The sequence below is a fragment of the Rana temporaria genome, chromosome 1 (genome assembly GCF_905171775.1).
Source record: "Rana temporaria chromosome 1, aRanTem1.1, whole genome shotgun sequence".
Classification (NCBI taxonomy): Eukaryota; Metazoa; Chordata; class Amphibia; order Anura; family Ranidae; genus Rana; species Rana temporaria.
Genome location: NC_053489.1, coordinates 173,041,039 through 173,063,434, shown reverse-complemented (window position 1 = coordinate 173,063,434; position 22,396 = coordinate 173,041,039). Strand labels below are relative to the sequence as shown.

Below are 22,396 nucleotides of genomic sequence, written 5' to 3'. Positions count from 1 at the left end.
CTTTATACTTGGCCTGAACTGAGGTCTGGCACGGCCTGCTATTTCCCTCAGTTTAATCATAATTCCTGGAGGCAGTCGGATTCTGGGCAGCTCAAAGTAGTTTCCTGCTGGTGGCAGAAGTATGTCGGAGGGATATGTAAACTCTCTGTCTTCATCTATCGTAAGTGGCAGAGGAGATGGACTTGGGGTGAGGGCTGGTGATAACGCACCATTAGCTTCTACCTGCCACTGACACCTTAAAGATAGAACAGGCCTTGTGATAATAGTTACACAGCAGATGCACCAACAAAGCATAATTATACATATTAGGTTATAGAAAGAACCACATTTGGAAACGTAACAGAAAAAACATAACCCTCACAGGGTGAGTAAAGCCATTGCTAACACTAATCTACAACACAACATTTGCTAAATACTGCGCTGAGTAACAATTTATATTCTGTATAAACAGGGAAATGAATCATATGCTTAGAATAAACTATGCTAGCAAATAAAACAAATGGCAGATTGAAAGAATTTAAAGACCGATTTTCTAAATGTCCATTACCTCTGTAAAAGTTTTGACCTTAGAAGATCATGACAGGTCAGCTCTTCTTTAGTGATCTCTGGTCCGTTGTAGAGTATGCGGAGCATGGAACAAGCCAACACAGATAATCCTAGAGCTAGGTCCACCAGAAATGGTAACCCGCCAGATACATCTTCCGATGATTCCTGTAAAAATAAATAACTTCACTGCATCACAAACTAGTATTCGGTTCAAAAGTATGGTATATTTTTATTTTTGGGCAACAAGAAAACTAGTGTTACAGAAGTTAATTTTCAATTTACTAAATGTAACCCACTTTTTTTTTAACCACTTCCATACCGGGCCTATTTTGGCACTTCTCTCCTACATGCATAAATCATAATTTTTTGGTTAGAAAATAACTCAGAACCCCCAAACACTATATATGTTTTTTAGCAGACACCCTAGGGAATAAAATGCCGGCCATTGCAACTTTTTATCTCGCACAGTATTTGTGCAATAATTTTTCAAACGCTTTTGTGAATAAAAAAATAACAAAACAGTAAAGTTAGCCCAATTTTTTTGTATAATGTGAAAGATGAAGTTACGCCGAGTAAATAGATACCTAACATGTCACGCTTTAAAATTGCGCACACTCATGGAATGGCGCCAAACGTCAGTACTTAAAAATCTCCATAGGCGTTTTTTATTTACAAGTTACAAATTTAGAGTTACAGAGTAGGTCTAGGGCTAGAATTGTTGCTGGCGCTCTAACGCACGCGGCGATACCTCACATGTGTGGTTTGAACGGCGTTTACATATGTGGGCGGGACTTGCGTGTGTGTTCGCTTCTAAACGCGAGCTACCGGGGATAGGGGCGTTTAAAAAATTATTATTTTATTTTTTATTTTACTCGATTTCTTTTATTTTCACACTTTTTTTGTCATTTTTTTTTTTTTATCACTTTTATTCCTATTACAAGGAATGTAAACATCCCTTGTAATAGGAATCTTTGTGACAGGTACTCTTTATGGAGAGATGCAGGGTCAATAAGACCCAACATCTCTCTTCCAGGCTGGAAAGCATTAGATCATGAAAATTCACCGATCTAATGCGGCTGTGTTTACATTCCAGTACCCGGGCGTGACGTCATAACATCGCGCCCGGGCCTCCGACGATCATAGAGATGATTGGTGACCATCTGGTCACCAGTCTACTCTATGGTTTCCATCGGACGCCGGCGGATCGTTTCTTCGGGTCTCCGATGGTAAAGGAGAGCCCGGAGAAGCACCGGATGGCGGCGGGAGGGCGTCCCATCCCGCCGCCTATAAGAACGATCAAGCGGCGGAACCGCCGCTATGATCATTCTTATGGTGCAGGGATTCGCCAGCTGAAGAGATGGATATCTGAATGATGCCTGTAGCTGCGGGTCATCATTCAGATATCCCCACTGAAAGTCCAGGACGTCATATGACGTCCTTGGGCGGGAAGTGGTTAAAGTGGTCCTAAAAGGCAGAAGTTTTTTTTACCTTAAAAGGGGTTGTAAAGGTACAATTTTTTTTCCTAAATAGCTTCCTTTACCTTAGTGCAGTCCTCCTTCACTTACCTCATCCTTCCATTTTGCTTTTAAATGTCCTAATTTCTTCTGAGAAATCCTGTCTGTAACTCCACACAGTAATGCGAGGCTTTCTCCCTGGTGTGGAGTGTCGTGCTCGCCCCCTCCTTTGGACTACAGGAGAGTCAAGACCCCCACCAACACACAGCTCCTTTCCCTATCTGCAACGCAGAGAGCGTCCTGACTCTCCTGTAGTCCAAGGGAGGGGGCGAGCACAACACTCCACACCAGGGAGAAAGCTTCACATTACTGTTTTGAAAGGCAAGAATGCGGTGACATCATTGCGTGCGACGAGCATGCGCTCGTCACATTCGATGCCGTCGACGCCATCTTGCTGCACCTTTCCTATGCCGTGGAAGCTACCGCTCATGCATCAAAGTAATTTCGAGCATGCGCAGGTTTCCACGGCGACAGGTAAGTATACACACTCTTGGGTTTCTCAGGAGGAAAACACTGCCGAAAATCACGACGAGAAAATAGAGAGCAGGTTCTCTATTTTTCTTGTCGAGATTTTAGGCAGTTTTCTTGACGAGAAACCAGAAAGGCTCGTACACACACACTGTATACTCTGCCAGCAGTTTTCTTGCTGGTTCTTGCCGAGAAAACGGAGCGTGTGTACGAGGCTTTAGACTGGAAAATTCAAGCCATGCAAGAAGTTCAAAGTATTACAATAAAATCACTTTGTCAACAGAAATTTAGTTTTGGAGGTATTTAGGAACATACATACCTGTGCCCTGACAGTGCAGGAGAAACCCCACATAGCCTTGTCCGGTGTGTTATGCTCACGACCACTCCTCATCTCAAAAGAAAATGTGACAGTATCGCCCTCTACCTGACAACATAAACCAGACATCACTTACTGGGCTAGAATAAGAAAGCCAGTTATTTAACAAGTCAACCACCGTTCCATGCTAATTGCAGGGCTAGGCCTACAAGAATAGAGACAGCCTTTATGAGCGTCCCAAATTTTCTATCTGCAGAATCTTTGAAAGAAGGAACATCTTCAATAGGTACAATGAGATGTTTGTTTAGGACAGAAACAGGATCAACCTTCAGGAATTATCCATTTCTTTGCAAACTCTTTTTTTCACTGGTTGGAGATCAGTAAAGATTTTGGGGGAAGTTCAAATGATTTCAGGAGTGACCCAATCGTCAAACTACACATTCTCATTGTCCATCAGGGATCAAAGACTAAGAGCTAGTTGATAAGAAAATGTCACTTTAAAAGCTTTTAGAAACCCGATTAAAATATATACATTATACTTTTATTTCCAAAATGCAATAACCTTTCGCAATCAAGATGGTTATCACCAAAAAGTGAGGCCATATTATAGGGTATAAGTGTATAGTCACCACAGATAACCATTTGTTTTTCTCAAGAACAGAACACGACACCACCAATAAAACAATACATAAATGAAGATAAGAATTGTACCTTCACCAAATCCTTTGGCCAGCCTGTTCCCAGTACACTTCTACTTCCATATCCGAGTGTATTTCCTCCATATTCTGCCACTTTCCGGCTATTTGTATTGGGACCAGCATAAATCACCAGCTGCATATTTAAATACAGAACATAGTCAGGCTGCATATACAGTAATAAATATGCCGCTTCCTTAAGGATTTTTGCAACTGTTAAAAAGCCCTGTTGCCACTTGTTGGCAGTCGCTTCATTTAGGACTCGTTCACACTTTCTCAAAATACTGACGCTTATCAAACGCTCTTATAGTGGTATTGCACGTTAATAGGTGCGGTTGATAAGCATTTAATGAGCATTAAAAACGCTCCCCTAAACGCTCTATGGAAGTTTGCGGCGTGGTTGATAAGCGCTTTTGGCTTGTTAAAAATCACACCACAAACGCCTACAATAGCTGGTTGCCAGGAAGGCGGCCACCACGACCTTAACAACCGATGAGTCATCAGCTGTCAGCGGGCTTCCGGCATGACTTGAATGGGAGGCATTGAAAGGCTTCAAACGCCTGCTGACTCGATATGAGACTTACATTTTGAAGCAAAGCGACACTTCATGTGTTAATATTGTGAACAGCACTGTGTGCGGTCCATTATATAATTTGCATAAGTGTTTAAGGGGTGTTTTTAACGCCCCTCAAACGCCAGCTTTTAATGCCAGTATAGCCTTATAACTAGGGTTGTCCCGATACCGATACCAGTATTGGTATCGGTACCGATACCAAGTATTTGCCAAGTATTTACCAAGTATTTGCGGGAGTACTTGTACTCCCGCAAATACCCCCGATACCTAAATAGAGTACCTGCACCAGCCACCAACCCACCCCACCCGCCGCCGCAACGAATGCCGACCCCGTCGCATACCGCAACAACGCCGCCACCGCAGTATTCCCCGCTGCGTCGCGTATAGACACTCCCCCTTGCTCGGGATCTGTCCAATCCCAAGCAAGGGGGAGTGTCTATACGCGGCGCAGCGGGGAATACTACAGCTATTCAAATGAAAGCTGTGATGTTCCCCGCACGCTGTTTAACCCATGCGGCGGCGGCATCTAGGTATGGGGGGACATGGCTGCATATAGGGGGGACATGGCTGCATATAGAGGGGGACATGGCTGCATATAGAGGGGGACATGGCTGCATATGTGGGGGGACATGGCTGCATATGTGGGGGGACATGGCTGCATATGTGGGGGGACATGGCTGCATATGTGGGGGGACATTTAAAAAAAAGTATCGGTATTGGCGAGTACTTGAAAAAAAGTATCGGTACTTGTACTCGGTCCTAAAAAAGTGGTATCGGGACAACCCTACTTATAAACGCAATAAAATCAGTGCTTCTCATCAGACGACCAACAAGCATTTAAATCTTTCCGTATAGGAGATTAAAACAGCCTGTGTAGCACTAGCCTACATATGCAGTCAGTGGTTAGAATTCAAAAGCATAATTTAACAAATAACTAATTCTAGTCCGAAAAATTTTATTGTAAATTGTAACTGAGCAGAACTCTCCGATTCCTACTGTATTAAACTGTATTGTAATTGTACTGTCTGCCCTTGTGTTGTAAAGTGCAGTGTAAACTGTTGGCGCTATATAAATCCTGTATAATATAATAAAAAATATCAACAGTGCTTATGCTGGACATACACAACTTGAATTTTGACCAATTGTCTAATGAACTGGCTGAAATTCAAGCTGTGCTGTGCCCTGTCAACATTACCCAGCTCAACAAACTTATCTGAAAAATCAGGGAGCCGGGTGGAAAATTCTCGGCCTAACACTGACTGCAACCAATCAGATGTAGTCACTGTTCAGGTATTCTGACATCCGTGAGAGCAATGGCTGTCTGAATTAAATAACTGTCAGGAGAGATTCCTTTCTCTATGCTGTTTATAGCGTGTATGAGGAAATCTATTGATTTCTGTCCTCCAGTCTATGGGGCTAAACAAGAGAAATCATGTATGGCTAGCCTTAAGCTTGCTGCACACTGTGAAAATTTTTATACAATTTTCCTTTACAACTTTCCTTTAGATTTACCAAAACCATATAATATGAGGTCAAACCTAAACACTTGCAAATTTGCATGCAATCAGGAAGGCCCTTGCACTACATAGTTGAAGGTAAACTCCAAATGAATTTGAACAACAAAAATTGTATAATGTGTATCCAGCTTTAGACAACAGTCCAATAAGCAGACCCATTTGTGCACAAACCTTATCGTAATCATATTGCGAGGAACACCTGCTGTCAAATCGGAGATAGAGACATCGAGCCCCAGGTATGTGTACACTTTCTTTGAATTTGTAATTGTCTCGAACAGGATGTGCGGTCTCCACAGTTTTTCCAGCAGCCCATGGAGCTGGTATCTTCAGTCCAGTAAGAAAACCAGGCTCTTCCTTCTCTTCAAGCATCCTGAGGCACAACATGAAAAAGAAGAGCATATGTGTATGTGGACCCAACAAAAAAATATAATTCCTGTAGAAGCCCCTTCAATCCCCTTCCTTTCAGGGGCCACTACTAAATATTGCACAAAAGAAGTCAGCAGCACCTTTACAACCCTTTAAGAGTCAGAAAGGGTCAAACCCACCCCTGAGTTTCTTTTTTGTTTTATTGCTTGCTATATACCATTGGGAACATTTTCCTTTACTTCCTGTCCCAGAGAACATAAGTTATAGAAAATCTCCTACATTAAGGAAAGTTTCCCCTTTAGACAGTTGTGCCTGGAACACCTGCGGGCCATACTGGCATACTTAAAAGATTTAACATTTTTGGCAGCCTTGCAATACATTGGATATCATGAGACAAGAAGTTATTTTTCTTCCAAACAAGTTTTACTTTGATCGTGGGTACTTTACTTTATACCACTTTAAGAAATAAACCACACTTAAAGCAGTGTTTTACAAACGGCCATACTGCTGGTGAGAGGCTATGCAAGGATTAAAGTGTTGGTTGGTTGGATACCTATTTAAAACACACACAATGAGGGTTTAGGCTTTTTCTTTTCCATTTACTAGGAAAGAAAATTTGGCAAAAACATAAAAAATTCAGACCAACAAAGATTACCTGTCATCTGGTGACACTTTGGTCTTTTGCTCTAAAATTCCACTTGGGGAATTTCCCACATCTGCCAGAGCGGTACACTGAGTTTTAAGCAGTAGAGCCGTCTAAATAAAGGGAAATAACATTAGCATGGTGACATTAGAAACGACAGTAACCCAATTACTCATCCTAGGTGGTAAGTACATTATTTCACAAATAACTGGCGATTTACAGTGTCATCAGTTAAGAGCTTTACGTGTCTTACCTGACTAGTGTAGAGTACAAGTTGCACTAATTGAGGCATCAGAGCATCCGCCATTATTAAGGTCTGCAGATTGGGGTGCATGAGAGATGTAAGTAGTACTGGAAGGAGATGGCCAAGCATAGTGGACTTGGTAATTTGCTCTAGACCTTTCAATCTAGAATAGTAAAAAAAAAAATGAAAATGTCAACACTTTTACAACCACTTGAATTTCATGCACCTACTGAAGGCAATGCATATTCTGTTTGAACAAGTCTTCATAAAAAGCACAGAGAAAAGTAATCTGTGTCCATTGAATTGACTGGTGGCTTTGGGCAGAAGTACAAAGTTGAGAAATGCAAATTACCAGAACTGTCAATACTACTGTTGCTACAGTGCAAAGCAAAAGATCTACACACTAAGCCATTCAGGATTGGCAGTTAATTGGTGAATTATGTTTTACTGTTGCTGCGTCAGATGTGTTGTGTACATTTTATGAAGATGTACTTAATATGTATTGTCATAGTGTCGCCCAGTGTTAGTACTCCCATAGCCCGCTCTAAAGAGCTGACTAGGGCAGACTGACGCTGGTTGAGTCCCATCTGGTAGTGGAAAACTTTCTGGGATTGGAGAGAGGTGTTTGCAGGGTGGGGATATGTCCGCCAGCGAAAGGGCCCCTGTACATTGCACAGACATTGGTCTGGGGGGGGGGGGGGATGTTCGCTCTGCAAGGACATGATCAGTTATAGGCAGATGTACGCTCTTGTCTCAGCTGTGTCTGATTAGCACATGTCGAGATTCGTAGCGTACGCCTGCAGATAACCTCCCATCCCCAGGAACGGTAGTATAATCCGGGTATGTGTTCTCTCGAACAACGCAGAATAAGGATTCCTATCAGCGGAAATACGGGAGTCTTTGAGTTGCTATGGTCAGAGACAGAGTCCATGTTTGAAAGCCATGTTTAGCTTCCAGGTACAGGTGACAGGAAAAACATGCATGTACCCTGTCTCTGCTCAGACACACCCATAAAAGACTCCTTTGGTTATTATTCATTGGTTGTTTGTATTAACTCATCCTGTTGGAAGGATTTCCTGTGATGTCATTTCCCATGGAGGAAGCGATTGGCTGCTGGAGCCATCACTTCCTGTTTGTCAATGCTTTTGTAATTTATTTATTTATTTTTTTTTTTATTTTTTTTTTTATTTTATTTTTTATTTTTTAAAGTGTATTTTGTGCGTGTGCTCGAGAGAGGAGCTGGACTGCAGGAGTTAGGAGTAGGCAGGCCTCCCCCAGAGGCAATCTGCCACCTTTCTCCATGCCCCGGGTGGCAATGGCGGGTGTGTGAGGGGGTCCTCCCACACAGCCCGCCCTACCTGCTCCGCTTTGAAGCCCAACGGGGCAGAGGGACTCCCTATAAGGGAGTGAGAGGATTAGCCCGCTCAACCAGCCCCATTAGTCCTTCGCCTCTCTTTAGAGACCGCATGGTCAATGTGCGTGTGTTAACCCAATTTAGAGTGCGTGTGTAGGTGTGGTGGTTTTTGTGGGAGGGGGGTGGGCGTACTAAGCACAGGCTTACCTTGCATAGCACACCCACCGGGAGCCGGGCTGAGACCACCAAACTCAATTCACATGAAGCCGAGACCGGGATCCGAACCTCTAGCTGCAGAGGTGAATGGCTTGTCAGCGCAGTGCCAATCGCGTTGAGCCACCGCAGCTCCTACTGCTTTTGTAATTTACAAATAAAAAGCCAAGCACAATGGTCGCTGGGCAGTCATGCTGATGGAGCTGAGAACGTGAGCTGTGGTGAAGTCTGTTTACTTGGGGATAAAACGGGAAATAGAATGATAGGCAAGATGCATTATATCATTAGACGAAATGTGTGCTTATTAGCAAAGGAGATATGGTGTGCGCATAACATACAGCCCAATTTCCCTGACAGATGGAAGGTCACATTCATTACATTAAAGTGATTTTAAAGGATCCAATTTTTTATTTTTAAACCCCAATATGTTATACTTGCCTGCTCTGTGCAATAGTTTTGCAAAGAGCAGCCCTGATCCTCCTCTTCTGCAGTCCAGCACTCCTAACTCCCCGCCACCGAATGTCCACCATAGCAAGCTGCTTGCTCCTAGGATACTTATGCGGCCCAACCCCACTCACTGGCTGTGACTGGCAGCAGCAAATGAGGAGGGAGAGAGCAGAGAAAGGCTTTGCTCTTGTGCACAGTGCTCGATCAAGATCAGGCTCAGGTGAGTATAAGGGGGGTAGGAGGGCAGCTGCATGCAGTAGTTTTTTTTACCTTTGTGAAGATAATGCATTGAGGTCAAATTAAACCTTCAGCCTTTACAACCACGTAAAGTATTGATAAAATACTGTATTAGAATTGAACTATTTTCCTTACTTTGAAAAAGTGTGCATTACCCCAGTCCATACCTGTAGCCACAGCTGCTGTTTTTTTCTTAGTATTTTCTGATCTTCATAACAGCCAACAAGGGCAGGTGATGCATCATCTTTCTGCTGACTGAAAAACTATATCTCCCATGGTTCCTTGCAGTGTTCCTGGTCCTGTTCCATGTGAACCAGAGTGAAAGAACACATTCCCTGACACCCTTTATATGTGCACGTTTCAAAAAGGGAGTTGGCCAGTGAATGGTGTAGTCTTCTGCCATGCAGTCTGCCCATCAGTTGCTTGATTAAATACCATTGGTCCTACTTCTAAAACAGTAATCAAGCAACTGATCAGCACAGCTACCTACACTATCCTGATGCTAAAGGAATGCCCAGGGTATATGGTCTTTCCCTTGCCATCACACTTGTAGCCTCTGCTATCAGTACACCTGAATGGGTGGCTACAAAAGCGGGACATTGAGAGCAGAATGAATTGTAGACACAGACACAAAGGGAATGAATGCAGAAGAAGATTTCTGGAATCATTTTAAAAGGTACTGATGGGGAGTCAATGTGCAGGAAGTTTTTTTAGTAGTTCTAAAGTCACATTTTTTTTTTTACCTTAATGCATTATATGCATTAAGGTAAAAAACAACCCACTATCTTTTTAGTGATGTACTGCGCAAGGCCATACCTAAAGTCTCTATCAGGAATGTCACTGTTGATGAGAGCAGTCGTGACTCTCTGCAGCATTTCCAGTACTTCATCACACCCAGTTAAAATCTGGGTTGCCAAATTCAAAATGCTAGTCTGCAGTTCCTAAGAAAAAAAAGAAAGAAAAACTGGATCAGTTGAGATATATCTGAAAACATCTTTTTTTTTGCTTAACTACACTCCAAAACAAAGTAAGGGTAACTGAAGATTTCTGTAATGAGCAGCAAACCATTGCAGATTAATAAAGCTGGCCTACCATTAAAATGTACTGTATATTAATAACTTATACAGCAGATAAAAGTCTACACTTGTTTTAACTGTGTGTTTTTTTGAGAATATATAATCTGGGATAACCCTGTATGGTAATAGCAAACCGATATGCCTCAATATCAAACTAACAAGGCAGATCAGCCTCTCCTGTCTGTTGGCTGCAAAGAGTTATTCAAGTATTATTCTAACCAGACTTCAAGAGGTAATGATAGAAAGCTGAAAGTAAAATATAGCTGCTCCAGAAAGCTTGTGATCAGAATGCATGTTACTATTAAAGAGTCAAAACCTAGCTATTCAATCTTCAATTAACATTCAATAACACGTTAAAGGGAGAACTTAAACTCTGCATTTTATTTAAATTTTCTTGGTCATTTTTTTTTTTTTTTTCACAGAACAAGAAAAAAACATGCAGACAAAAGACCCTCAAAGAAAGCTACAACTGAAAAAAAAATTCCTACATATTCACCTTTAAAAGGATAAGTTCACCTTTTAAGTGAAATGAATAGATATACACATTTTTGCAGGAGCCTGGAGCACACATAATCTGGTGCCGCTGTGCATGGTAGTCAATCAGCTTCTATCTTCAGCTTGTTTAATTAAGCTTAGACAATAAGGGCTCTTTCACACGGGCAGACCGTATGTCCGCTTTTTCATCCATCCGTGTATGGATGAAAAAGGGACATACATTAGTCCCTATGATCTCGCCCAGTGCCGCAATCCTCTGATTCTGCAGACGGAGGAAAACCCTATTTTTCCATTCGTCTGCGGATCGGATGAACACGGACAAACAGTCCGTGTTCATCCAATTCCCCCATAGAGGAGAGCGGAGAAAAGACAGGGTGGTCCCTGCACAGTGTACGGGGACCGCCCTGTCATCCGCCGGCTCAGCAGGGATCAACGGAGCGATCCCCGCTGAGCAAGCGGAGGTTCACTTGGCGGATCATCACTGATCCGCCCCGTGTGAAAGAGCCCTAAAACCTAGAAACTGATTAGCTACTATGCACAGCTGAACCAGATTTTGTATGCACCAGTTTTAGTAAATCTCCCCCACTGTGTCCACACAGCAGTAATGCAATAAGGTCCAAAGTGGAAAGGCCTCAAGCAGTCATATCGTAGCAGCTGCTGCTTCTAAGGCCTTTTTCCCACTGGGGCGGTGGGTGCATCGGCAATAAAGCGTCGCTATTTTTAGTGGCACTTTACTGTCAATTTAGCAGCGCTATTCGGCTGCTAGATGGGCGCTTTTAACCCTGCAAGCGGCCGAGAAAGGGTTAAAACCACCTGCAAAGCGCTGCTGCAGCAGCGCTTTGCTGGCGGTATAGCCACGGTGCCTATTCATTTCAATAGGCAGGAGCGGTATATACACACCACTTCTTCACCGCTCCAAAGATGCTGCTAGCAGGACTTTTTTTTTTGCATCCTGCCAGCGCACTGCTCCAGTGTGAGAGCCCTCAGGCTTTTACACTGGAGTGTGAGGAACAGCCCTTTGCAGGCGCTATTTTTAGCGTTATAGCGCCTCAGTGTGAAAGGGGTATAAGTGTTTCAGGCAGGAGGGGAACTGTAGGAGGGTAGTGGAATCAAACCAGAGACTCACATGGTGCTTAAGAAGCAGCAGCGGGGTGGTGTTTCCTTTAGGCTGAATGCTGGGAGAATGAGGAGTGCACAGCCCTTGACATCAACCTTCAGTAAAACTGGCAGTGGTGGGAAAGTTAAATAGGCTCCCAGGTGTGCAAACGGTGGGCACCACCGAAGCATCATTGAAGCACCACCGACTAATTAAAAACACATAAAAGCATGTTGAAGCCATATGGCGCTTTAATGTATGTTTAAGTCAAAGAAAGTGTAAATGAGCCCTAAGCGAGTCTTCAGAGACAGGGTCAATCCCCATACACATGGGCTGAATGTCGGGAGTATTTTTCCCCTCCTGGGATAAAGGTTTTACATAAATAAAATCTGGTCATTGTAAGCACCCCTGTCAGTGGTGTGGTATATGGATTGTCTTAACCCTCTAACTGCAAGTTGCAAGAGAGCTTTTCTGTTTAAAACAAAAAAACTGTCAGGATCACCAGATGAAAATAAAAGCAAGCCTAAAAAAGAAAACTAATGCATCCATCACATATAAAGATTGGTAGGCTACAATATAGTAAATGTTTGCTTTTGGGTTTAATATTACTTTAAGCCTTAAGTACATTCTGCATTTGTGTACTTGCATAGTTAGTGACTGCTGACAACTAACAGACTTCAATGGAATGTGCAAAGACCGACGTAAACAAACAAAAAACATTATGAGAATAAAACCTGGTGTTTACCTGTACCTTCAATGTCTCCCCCTGCAGGGAGCTGTCACTGTCATCATTCTCATCAGGTTTGATTAAGACAGTATTACTAAGGAGGTGATTCTGTACAGCCATCAGATAACGCAGGCATGGAGAGGCAACCTTAAACACAGAGACATTTTTTCATAGGAAAAGCATCATGATTACACCTTTAACCTCGGAACCAGCTCAGAGGATTAAAAGTAGTTGTAAGATCCCTTTTTATGCAGACTTACTGAAAAGGTATTTGCAATATCAAAGGGATTATAATCCAGCAATCACAAAAGTTTAATTTGTCTCGACACAGCTCGATAAATAAGCAATGTAGGGTTATACTGCCGCCTACGGGAGAAATGGACATTAGGCAAAGAGGCTATAACTTCATCTCATCAGTTGTGTTTTCAGGCCTTAGGGTAATTGGATGTCCCCCTTCTTTCTGCTACGTTTTTCATTTGAATTAGAAGATTTTCTGCTATTAAATGTCAACTATTGAAAATCCTTGAAGTTTCTCCAGTCAGCCAACAAGCACTGGTAGATTAATTTCAGTTATGAAAATGCTTTACAGCAAGCCACCGAGCGCAGACTTTCCCCAGTTCATACTGGTGTTCTTCATGAGATGGTCCTGTGGCCAGCGGTGACTACCTGTTTGTATTTCAGTTGGCACAGAACTCTGCTACTCAGGTCAGGCCAGAATATATGGGGGACTCCTTGCAGGGTTATCAGGACCAAGAGTTATCCCTGTCCCCATCTCCTAAGACTCCCTGTTTGAGTGATCACAGGCTAATGGATGTGTGTGACATTTCACTGAAAATTGTTGTATAAAGCTGGGCAATATGTAAGAAGATTTAAATAGGCTGGATTGCAACATGTAGCAAAGCCTACAACGGTCCACCAGATGTAGTGATATGTATTCAGATTTCACACTTACTGAGCTACCTGGGCTGGCGGTGCATATTATACTGCAAAGGATCATAGTACTGCAATTGCAGCACCCCGTCTTCTGCAGTATTTCTAAGGCAGTCCATACATTTATGATCCGATTCCCCCATCCACACATTCATGATGGATGTGGCAAGCCTTCCCACTGAGGTATTTTATTTGGACAGCGGTGAGCCTTCATGTTGCCGGCTATAGCTGGTGGCACAAATTGTTTTGGGGAAACCCAACAGACTGGTTAGTTGATAGATCAACTTGATTACAATCAGCCTGCCCATACATGAATCTAAATTCAGAATTTCAATCCATGTATGGCTGGGTTTAAGAGTGAAAACCAGTGGGCTGCATTGTATGGCCTGGTTTTATTTATTGTACTACCATTGCATTTGACATCTGTTAATGCTCAGGATCTTAAAAGAGGCCTAAAGGCTAAAAAATGTTTCCTTAATGCATTCCCCCCATAAGGTATAACACTAAAAATGAAGGGAGGCTTCATACTGCCCTAGTTCGGTCCCCCTGCGCTTTGGGGAAAGCACAGCTAACACCAAGTTTTTTGCAGGTTACCTGCGCTGTCCCAAAGACCTATGATGTCCCACGGTTTTGGTGCAGTTTCAGAAAGTGCACCAAAAATGCAGCATGCAGGATTTCTGGTTCAGTTTCAGAAAATTCAAAGCCACAGGACCTCATAGAAGCAAAAGCGTAGTTGAGCAGTGTGAAACCGCCCTAATGATCTGGAAACTGCTTTATAGCCTAGGGCAATAAGAAGTCAGCTCTTGCTATAAGTGTCAGATAAAAGGAAAAAAAAACAAAAAAAACACACACCTTCTCCAAAAAGGAGAAAAAGGTTATCACCCAACGAACCAGAAAAAAACCTGGAGTCTCACAGAATGGGTATGGTTATGTGAGTGTTCCGTAGGATCGGTAATGGTAAAGTTTTTTTGCCAGTGTCCAATCACCAGAAGGTAGCCAGCATATAACCCATGGTGTATGAATACAGGTCCTGTCTCCTGCTCTGTACAATTAGGATATAGAATTGTTGTACTTCCTATAAAATCCCTTTCCCAAGGTCCACTGTGAGATTCGACTCCCTCCCTTTATACGTTATATTTTCTCTTGGACTGCTGGCTACAAGTGACAAGGTGTGAAACCGGAGGTTTTAGTAAGGGGGCCGACTTTCAGTTGTCCAGTGTCCTTTTTTCTGTAGACGGCAATATCACCTTATGTGGCTTCATTATTATCAGGCTGTGTTCTTTATTAGACTTTGAGGGTCTATTACTCCAACAGCAACACTTTTCACTAAAAACAAAAGAAGAAGGTGGGCTTAAACAGACTTAAGTGGTGAAATACAGGTAAACCTATGCAAAATATGCATTATTAGCATAGGGGCCTTCAAATTGAATGTGTCCAACTACCTATAGCTGGAGTAATACCCCCAAAATTATTTGCCCCAATTAAAAAGGACTATTAAAAAGGTTGTTTCCATCACAGGTTACAATTAAATCGACCAATGGGGCAGTCAAGAAAATTGTGTATTCCACTGTGTATTAATGACTCCAGTAAAAATTGCTTCATGTTAAAAATTCTATCTTGTATGTAAGTTTGGAAAAACATAGAAGGTGAAGATATATGGCCATGAGAATGAAGTGGGCTCTGGTCTTACAGGCACAGTGGATAAGAGTCTTTGGAAATCTTCTTTTGACACACTTTGGCACTTGGTGATCAGAATGCAAGATTCACGAACAACAATCTTCAAAATATAGTGCAATAGTTCATCATTTAGTCTAGAAAAAAAATACAATAGAACACATAATAAAATACTTGCCAAAAACCAAGTTATTGATACAAATAGACTGCAAGAGTAGCAAATGTCTGTAATAAAAAAAAAAGTGAGATGGTGGGACAATTATCCATCATTAAAGGGGTTGTCTAACCTTAAAGCGGGGGTTCCGCGGGATATCCTTTTTTTTTTTTTGCATGAATCGTGAGGGCTTACCTGTACTAATGCACTGCCCGGGTGTCCCACTCCTTTAGCCCGCATAATCGGTGTAATCGTGGAAAGGATATTTTAGATTCTGATGCGATGGACGTTTCCATCTTACCTGTGGGCACTTTGAAGCCGACAAGGTCTTCTTCCGGGATATGGTGAATGCTGGCCTCCCAGCATTCACCGCTCGATCCCACTCATGTGTAGTGTTGACGGCGAGCGTCGCCGTCAACACTACACGGTTGCCATAACAACGGCGGCGTAACAAGCTCACGTCCCGTTGTCGCGCGATTAGAGCAGAGCGCGTCTCCTGGGGAGTGTCAGGAGATAGATTGACAGGACGGGGGAGAGAGTGGACTTACACGCCCATTCCCCGCGGGGGATTCCGATTGACAGCGCAGGAACGGCTGCTGAAGAGGGGGTAAGGAGCGATTAAAAAAATAAATAAAAAATGGTTTGTTTACTGTCAATGCCTAGCTGTTGCATTGACAGAAAGTGTCAAATTAGGGTGAACCACCGCTTTAATGCATCCTATGCATTAAAGTGAAAAAACAACTGGAAATTACGACCCTGAGCCCGTTCACCTGCGGTGCTCGTGTCCAGCGCCCTCTTCTCCACGCAGTCTGCCCGTTGATTAGATAGATTGGATGTATCGCATCCAATGATGTGGTGCGCCAGGGCCGAGTGATACAGTCGGCGGCTATAGCCGCCAGCTGTATCACAGGAGCGCGACTGCAAGCTAACCCCCTTGGGAGAGCGCTTCCCATGAAGGGGGTTAGCTCTTGCGGGGGAGGAGCCGAGACAGCCGCCGAGGGACCCCAGAAGAAGAGGATCAGGGCCGCTCTGTGCAAAACGAACCTTACAACCCCTTTAAAACACCAAAGCCCAGCACAATTCTCACTCATTACCCCCCCTTAAAGCCTACCTCCACACATTTTTTATCCGATTTGGAAACATAAAGCACTGCATTTTCTGTTAGGTTTCTATGTCTGCCTGTGACCCAGTTCGTGATTGTCCCATCTCTCTGACATTCAACTAACCGCACAAATCAACAGAAAAAAATGATCTAACTTACCGGTAATGTTCGTCTTCATCGCTCCCGAATCGGTTATTCTGAAGTTGTTCAGTCAAGTTGGTTAAGATAACATCTCGGAGCTGGGAAAGCCCACAGTTCCTATCGCCTGATAGGGCAATTCACACAAATGACATTATAGTTTGTGGTTAGGAAAGCCATAGAACAGTTTCTCTATCATAAGCAGCAATTAAAGCCTTGTTTTGAAAATGCATTTGAACTACTGCAAAATAAGCTGAAAGCGATCACTAAACAATAGAAGGTCTTAGGGCAGCCATATATGGATTGAAATTTGGCCCTTTCAGCAGGGACTGACTGAATCAACTTCTGTACAACTAGCCAGTTGGGTTTTTCCTGAACAATCAGTGCCGCCAGTTATAGCTGGCAACACCGATCAGTGTTCTGATGGCGGACAAGGTTCCCCGCTATTAGAACACAATAGAACAGGGAATTGAATTATTTTTTCTCATTCAACCGGCTGGTTGAATGAAAAAAAATTAATACTGTATGGCCATAGCTAGAAAGAAATTAATAAATAATACCCATTGCTGTAATGCCTGAAGCCGTGTAAAATCATAAATTATACGGCAACCACACACACTAAAAATACAGTGATCTTTTGTTGCAGATAGGGTTTAGAGATGAGACAAATCTTTGAAGTGTGTGTGTGTGTGTGTGGAATGACAGCAAATCAGCCAAGAAATCAGCAAAAAGGCTAGTTAGTTGGCACCCTTCCTGGCAGCTCTGGACTCCTGAGCTTCATTTTGACAAAGAACACTACCTGCATGCTCTGCTATATTTGGGTGTGCTTCGTGCAGGTGTTTTTCTTTTCCCCCAAAACATAACATTTTATTCTGCTGCCACACAAAATTGCTTGCGCGTTTTGTGGGTGTTTTAGGAACAGAAGACTGCAATGCCTGTAGGCAAGGTTAGATGTGAAAAGTACATGAACTTTGAAAAAGCTCTGTGATACTTACACATAACCTGTGACATGGATGTCCTGAGTTTTGAGAAGGGCAAGAAGAGGCGCTCGGACCTTTTACTCTGGAAGCAGAGTGTAGGCCAAAAGGCAGTGCAACAAGCTAGACATTTCCGCTACTGCAAATCGCAGGAAACACTAAGGAGGTGGATCAATGGGAATATGCAGATAGGCATCTTTGATGCCTATGGATGCTGGGAATTTCCTTTTATCAAGAGGGAAAATAACCAACCTTGAGGATTTCATGCAAAATGTTGGAATTTTACAGTCCTAGGGCAGTTTTTGATTGATTTGGGAGAGAAAAGCGGGGGGTAGAATTTTTTACTCTATTTTGTACCCCTTTGATTGCACAGGCCTGGCATGCCTGTGACCCAGAAAGAGGCAAATTCTGACAAATGTCGCCCCCCCCCCCCCACCCACTTTTAAGAGTACGTATGCCTCTTAGTTTGAAAGAGGCCTTTGGGGAAGACTCTGTCCAATATCTTTTGGGAATTTGTCAAGTGCCTCCCCAAAAAGATGTCTGCATACCTGTGAGAAGTCTTTTACAGGCGGCTTCAGCTTTCCAGGCTTTGAGTCACACAAGATTCTGTTCATGTGAATGGAGATTAAGGCCATTCTGAACATTTCTATCATCATCACATATTCTAGGGCAGGGGTGTCAAACTGGCGTCCCTCCAGCTGTTCCGAAACTACAAGTCCCATCATGCCTCTGCCTGTGAGAGTCATGCTTGTAACTGTTAGCCTTGCAATGCCTCATGGGACTTGTAATTTTGCAACATCTGGAGGGCCGCCAGTTTGACACCCCTGTTCTAGGGCATTCACAAAAGAGCAGAGCAGAAGGCAATTGCTTCAGGTATACAGGATTATTCTGGTTGTTCATTGCCCTAGTGCAGTTAGACACATTTTCAATGCAGCAAGGGCTGGCTGCAGAGCCTGGGCCTGCAAGGGTAGAGAGCCTCTAAAAGCATCTCAAACTTCCTATCGGCAGAATCTATGAATGAAGGAAGGAACATTTTCGATAGGTACAGTGAAATATTTAAGACCAAGACACCAGGATCAACTGCTGCAACAGACCACTTTTTAGTGAACTCTTTCTGCTGGACAGAGTTTGACAAATATTTTTGGAGGAGGGAACATTTTTTCCTGAGTAATCCCATGATCATATTGCCCACTCTGTTTTTTGATGATCAGCGAATGTCTTTACAGATTTAGCAAGTCTCTTTGTACCCAATGGAGATTGGTGAGACAAATAAGAATTGTGGCAATGCTGAGGCGGTTGCACACAGCAGAAATTTGTATATCCACATTAGCAAGCATGTTGTGTGAAGCTGCAGCTTCAGGTGTAAAGGAGTTCTGGGGTGAGAAATCTTTCTCAGCCTCTGCCAACACTGCCTCTGGGTGTCACCCTTCTGGCGGGTGTCACTTGGTTGCGGCCTGCACCCCCCCTAGCGACGCCACTGCCTCCGAGCCCTCTTTGTTGCCTTCTACATCCACCTCTTTCAGAACGGGCATATTGGGTTCCGATTCAACTAGAGTTTGAGGTGCTAGAGAAGGGACTTGGTGTTTTGGAGCCCTGGAAAGAGATGGCTTTACTAAAACTGTTCTTTGTTCAAGGAATTGTGACATAGATGCAGAAAAAACAGCTGTCTTTGTCAGGAAGGACATTTATTCTGTGCCTAAAATGTGACTAGAGTCAGATAATATTAGGTCTTGCTCAGATGGAAGGGAACTATTGTCACTCTGAGGTGGAAATTTGTGTGGGCCTTCGGCAAAGGGAATGTCCACCTGGGATTTTTCTGTAGCTCTCTTTTGCCCGATCTCCACCATAGCTATGGGTGAGAGTATTCCCTTGTGGGGCACTCACGAAAAAGGGTGTGGAATACAGGGTAAACATGTCAGAAGGAGTACGCAGCAACCCAGGAGTAGACCCCTGGTGGTGAAAGGAAGGGAGGGAGGGAAGAGGGAAATGCTTCAGTACCTTATAAGGAATCTGGGCAAGACTGGCGGTAAAGTGTTTAATCAGGGATGTGATTTAACACCTGGTCATGCACCCGAGACTAAGCTCTGAGTCAAACATGCAGGGGATGAACTCCAAGAGGTCCTGGCCGACCATCTTGGTCCTCTTCAGCTGGCTGTCCCTTCCAGGTTCAGGCAGCAAGCTCTTGAAGATGGGCAGGGTACTCACAACAGTTGCCCTGTGTCCCTGGTCCTGTAGTCTCCTAGGAGACGTGATTGATAGATATATAGATAGATAGAGATAGCGAAAGAGAGAAAGAACAAGCTCTATATCGATCTATATTAAGAAAAACCCACAGGTATGAAAGAAAATGTTTAGAGTTAGGTTTGGCTTTAAAATTTCAGTTTGAGACAGAATTCTCTTGGAGGGAAAAAAAAGAGCTTACGATGGGGAAAACTGCAAGAATTATTCCTGTCATTCAATTGCATAAAGCACCCAGTTATAAATCAGTTAAAATACCCAAGGAGATAAGTACACTTGCATCAATTATGTTTAATAAATTATTACAAGCTTAATGCATACTACAGAAAGATGTTCATATTGGAAAGCACTCTTACCTTCGGTTAATATCAGCTTGAGTAAGTTATTGATTTCCTGTTCTCCCGGGTTCAGAATATTTAAACCATAGCTGCAGAAATATAAACATATGCTAAGGGTTATAGGACAGACAATCTAATAGATATGACATGCATTCATTAGAAGATATACTACAGTCTTCCAATTTAATCTGAGATGTAAATTTTCGTTTGTAGAATGGATATCATTGTTAGAATTAGTTAAGCTACCTTTATAAGCAACCGTTGGCTATTAAAAAATGGCTATGCTGATAACAAAATATCGCAAAATAATAACAAGCCTGAAGTATTAAGGCCACACCGTCATGGATGCACTGTAAATTAAAGGCTCAGAATTCCAACCACTAATGTCTATGTTCTGGTGCATTCACCAAATTCATATCTCATATACAACAGCAAGATCTCTACATCAAAATCTTCAGATCTGACTGCAGAGTTTTTTTTATTTATTTATGTTATTACAAATGCAGCAAGAGCACCAAGACTTCAAAAATGTAGAGTGCAGAGCCAGGAAATACAGAAAAATTGTTCACTTTTGGAATCCAGTTTTAGAATGTGGCTGCGCATAGATTTAGGTTTTGGGTCAACTACTATTTTAAATTAGGCTGAATGTTCTTCATGGAGCACTTAACACATCTTATCTTTAATAATTAACTTGATTAAAAAAATAAAAGTAATTTATGGAAAACGTATGTGAATACAATGTTTGGGGGAAAAGGGGGGTTTTAAGAGTATAAAATGGCACCCATTTCTAATGAGAAGAGACTGATCACAAGGTTGCACTGATGTAGGCAGGGCTTAAAGAGCATCAGCATAGCCATAAATATCTACACTAAAGTCAAGTAGCTAGATTCAGGTAGAGTTAGGTCGGCGTATCAGTAGATACGCCGACCTAACTCAGAATCTGCGCCGACCTAAGTTTAAGTGTATTCTCAAACAGAGATACACTTAAACCTATCTAAGATACGACGGCTTGCGCCGTCCTATCTTAGGGTGCAATATTTAGGCTGGCCGCTAGGTGGCGATTCCATTGCGGTCGGCGTACAATATGTAAATCACTAGATACGCCTATTCACGAACGTACGCCCGGGCGACGCAGTACAGATACGCCGTTTACGCTTTATCAGGCCTAAAGTTATTCCAACAAATAGTTGGAATAGTAATGTTAAAGTATGGCCGCCGATCCCGCTTCGAAATTCGAAAATTTTACGTCGTTTGCACAACTCGTCCATGAATAGGGATTTACGTCATTTACGTCCACATCAAAATCAATAGGCCCGTGCGGCGTACGTTGCTGCAATGCACACTGGGAAATGTAGGCGGACGGCGCATGCGCCGCTAAAAAAAACGTCAATCACGTCAGGTCAAACAAAATTATAATAAAACACGCCCCCTCAGCCTATTTTGAATTAGGCGCGCTTGCGCCCACCGCATTTACGCTACGCCGCCTTAAGTTAGGAGGCAAGTACTTTGAGAATACAGTACTTGCCTCTCTGACTTAAGGCGGCGTAGCGTAAATACGATACGCTGCCTTAAAGTTGCGGCGCTCTCTGTGAATCTACCTAAAAGGTGCTTTGCTGCTTAAGTTTATGTTGCCGTCTGTTCAAAATGTTGCTTTTAAAAAGGAAATGTATAGTATTTTCCCATGTATTATGTTCAGTACTAAAAGGATAATTTGAGCTTAGTATTTCATGGCTATGACCAGATTTCCATATAATATACGTCTTTGCAAAATATTGGGAAGCATCAATAAATTTTATTTAACTGAATTTTAAGCACTATGTGGGATTTTAGTATCAAACTGTTTGCGTTCAGGGGTGATCATCTGTCCACAACCAATCACTCCATTCATACAGGTTGAGCGTCTGCACATATCTGCACCCCCCTGTGAATCAAACCCCAAGAATATGCTAGATTCTTGCTGCAGCTGCCACTAAAATCCTGGGTGGACGAGGACCCAGGCTTGTTGTATGCTGGTTTATATTCTAACCGCCAAGTGGATAGCCCTGCAACTCCTAAATATAATCAACTCAGTCTCTTACACTTCGCCACCCTATCTCAAGCACCCGTTTCCTTCTGGGTTGTAGAACTCTCAATATCATTTAAATCACTTCCTGAACTCAGGACTTAAAGCGGTGTTCCACCCATATAGAAGTCAGCAGCTACAAAAAGTGTAGCTGCTGACTTTTAATTGGACACCCAACTGTCCCACGGTCCAGTGATGCGGGCCAACATAGCCCCGCACCTCTATGCGGGCCGGCATTCTGACAGTGGGTGCCCG

At 42.9% G+C, this 22,396-nt stretch overlaps 1 protein-coding gene across 2 annotated transcripts in view; it reads right to left on the bottom strand.

The window, feature by feature from the left end:
* HECTD4 (HECT domain E3 ubiquitin protein ligase 4) overlaps window positions 1-22,396 on the bottom strand; it is a 253,112-nt gene that overhangs the window by 129,060 nt on the left and 101,656 nt on the right. The window contains exons 14-25 of one of the 2 annotated variants that reach the window (XM_040346168.1): window positions 20,098-20,168; window positions 16,548-16,653; window positions 15,149-15,269; window positions 12,547-12,675; window positions 9,951-10,075; window positions 6,893-7,046; window positions 6,652-6,752; window positions 5,802-6,000; window positions 3,556-3,675; window positions 2,848-2,952; window positions 548-711; window positions 2-235 (exon numbers count right to left, since the gene is read on the bottom strand). In XM_040346168.1, the coding sequence (XP_040202102.1) occupies window positions 2-235; window positions 548-711; window positions 2,848-2,952; window positions 3,556-3,675; window positions 5,802-6,000; window positions 6,652-6,752; window positions 6,893-7,046; window positions 9,951-10,075; window positions 12,547-12,675; window positions 15,149-15,269; window positions 16,548-16,653; window positions 20,098-20,168 (1,629 nt within the window). The remainder of the gene's footprint in view (window position 1; window positions 236-547; window positions 712-2,847; window positions 2,953-3,555; window positions 3,676-5,801; window positions 6,001-6,651; window positions 6,753-6,892; window positions 7,047-9,950; window positions 10,076-12,546; window positions 12,676-15,148; window positions 15,270-16,547; window positions 16,654-20,097; window positions 20,169-22,396) is intronic. The other variant, XM_040346177.1, reaches the window with a different exon arrangement.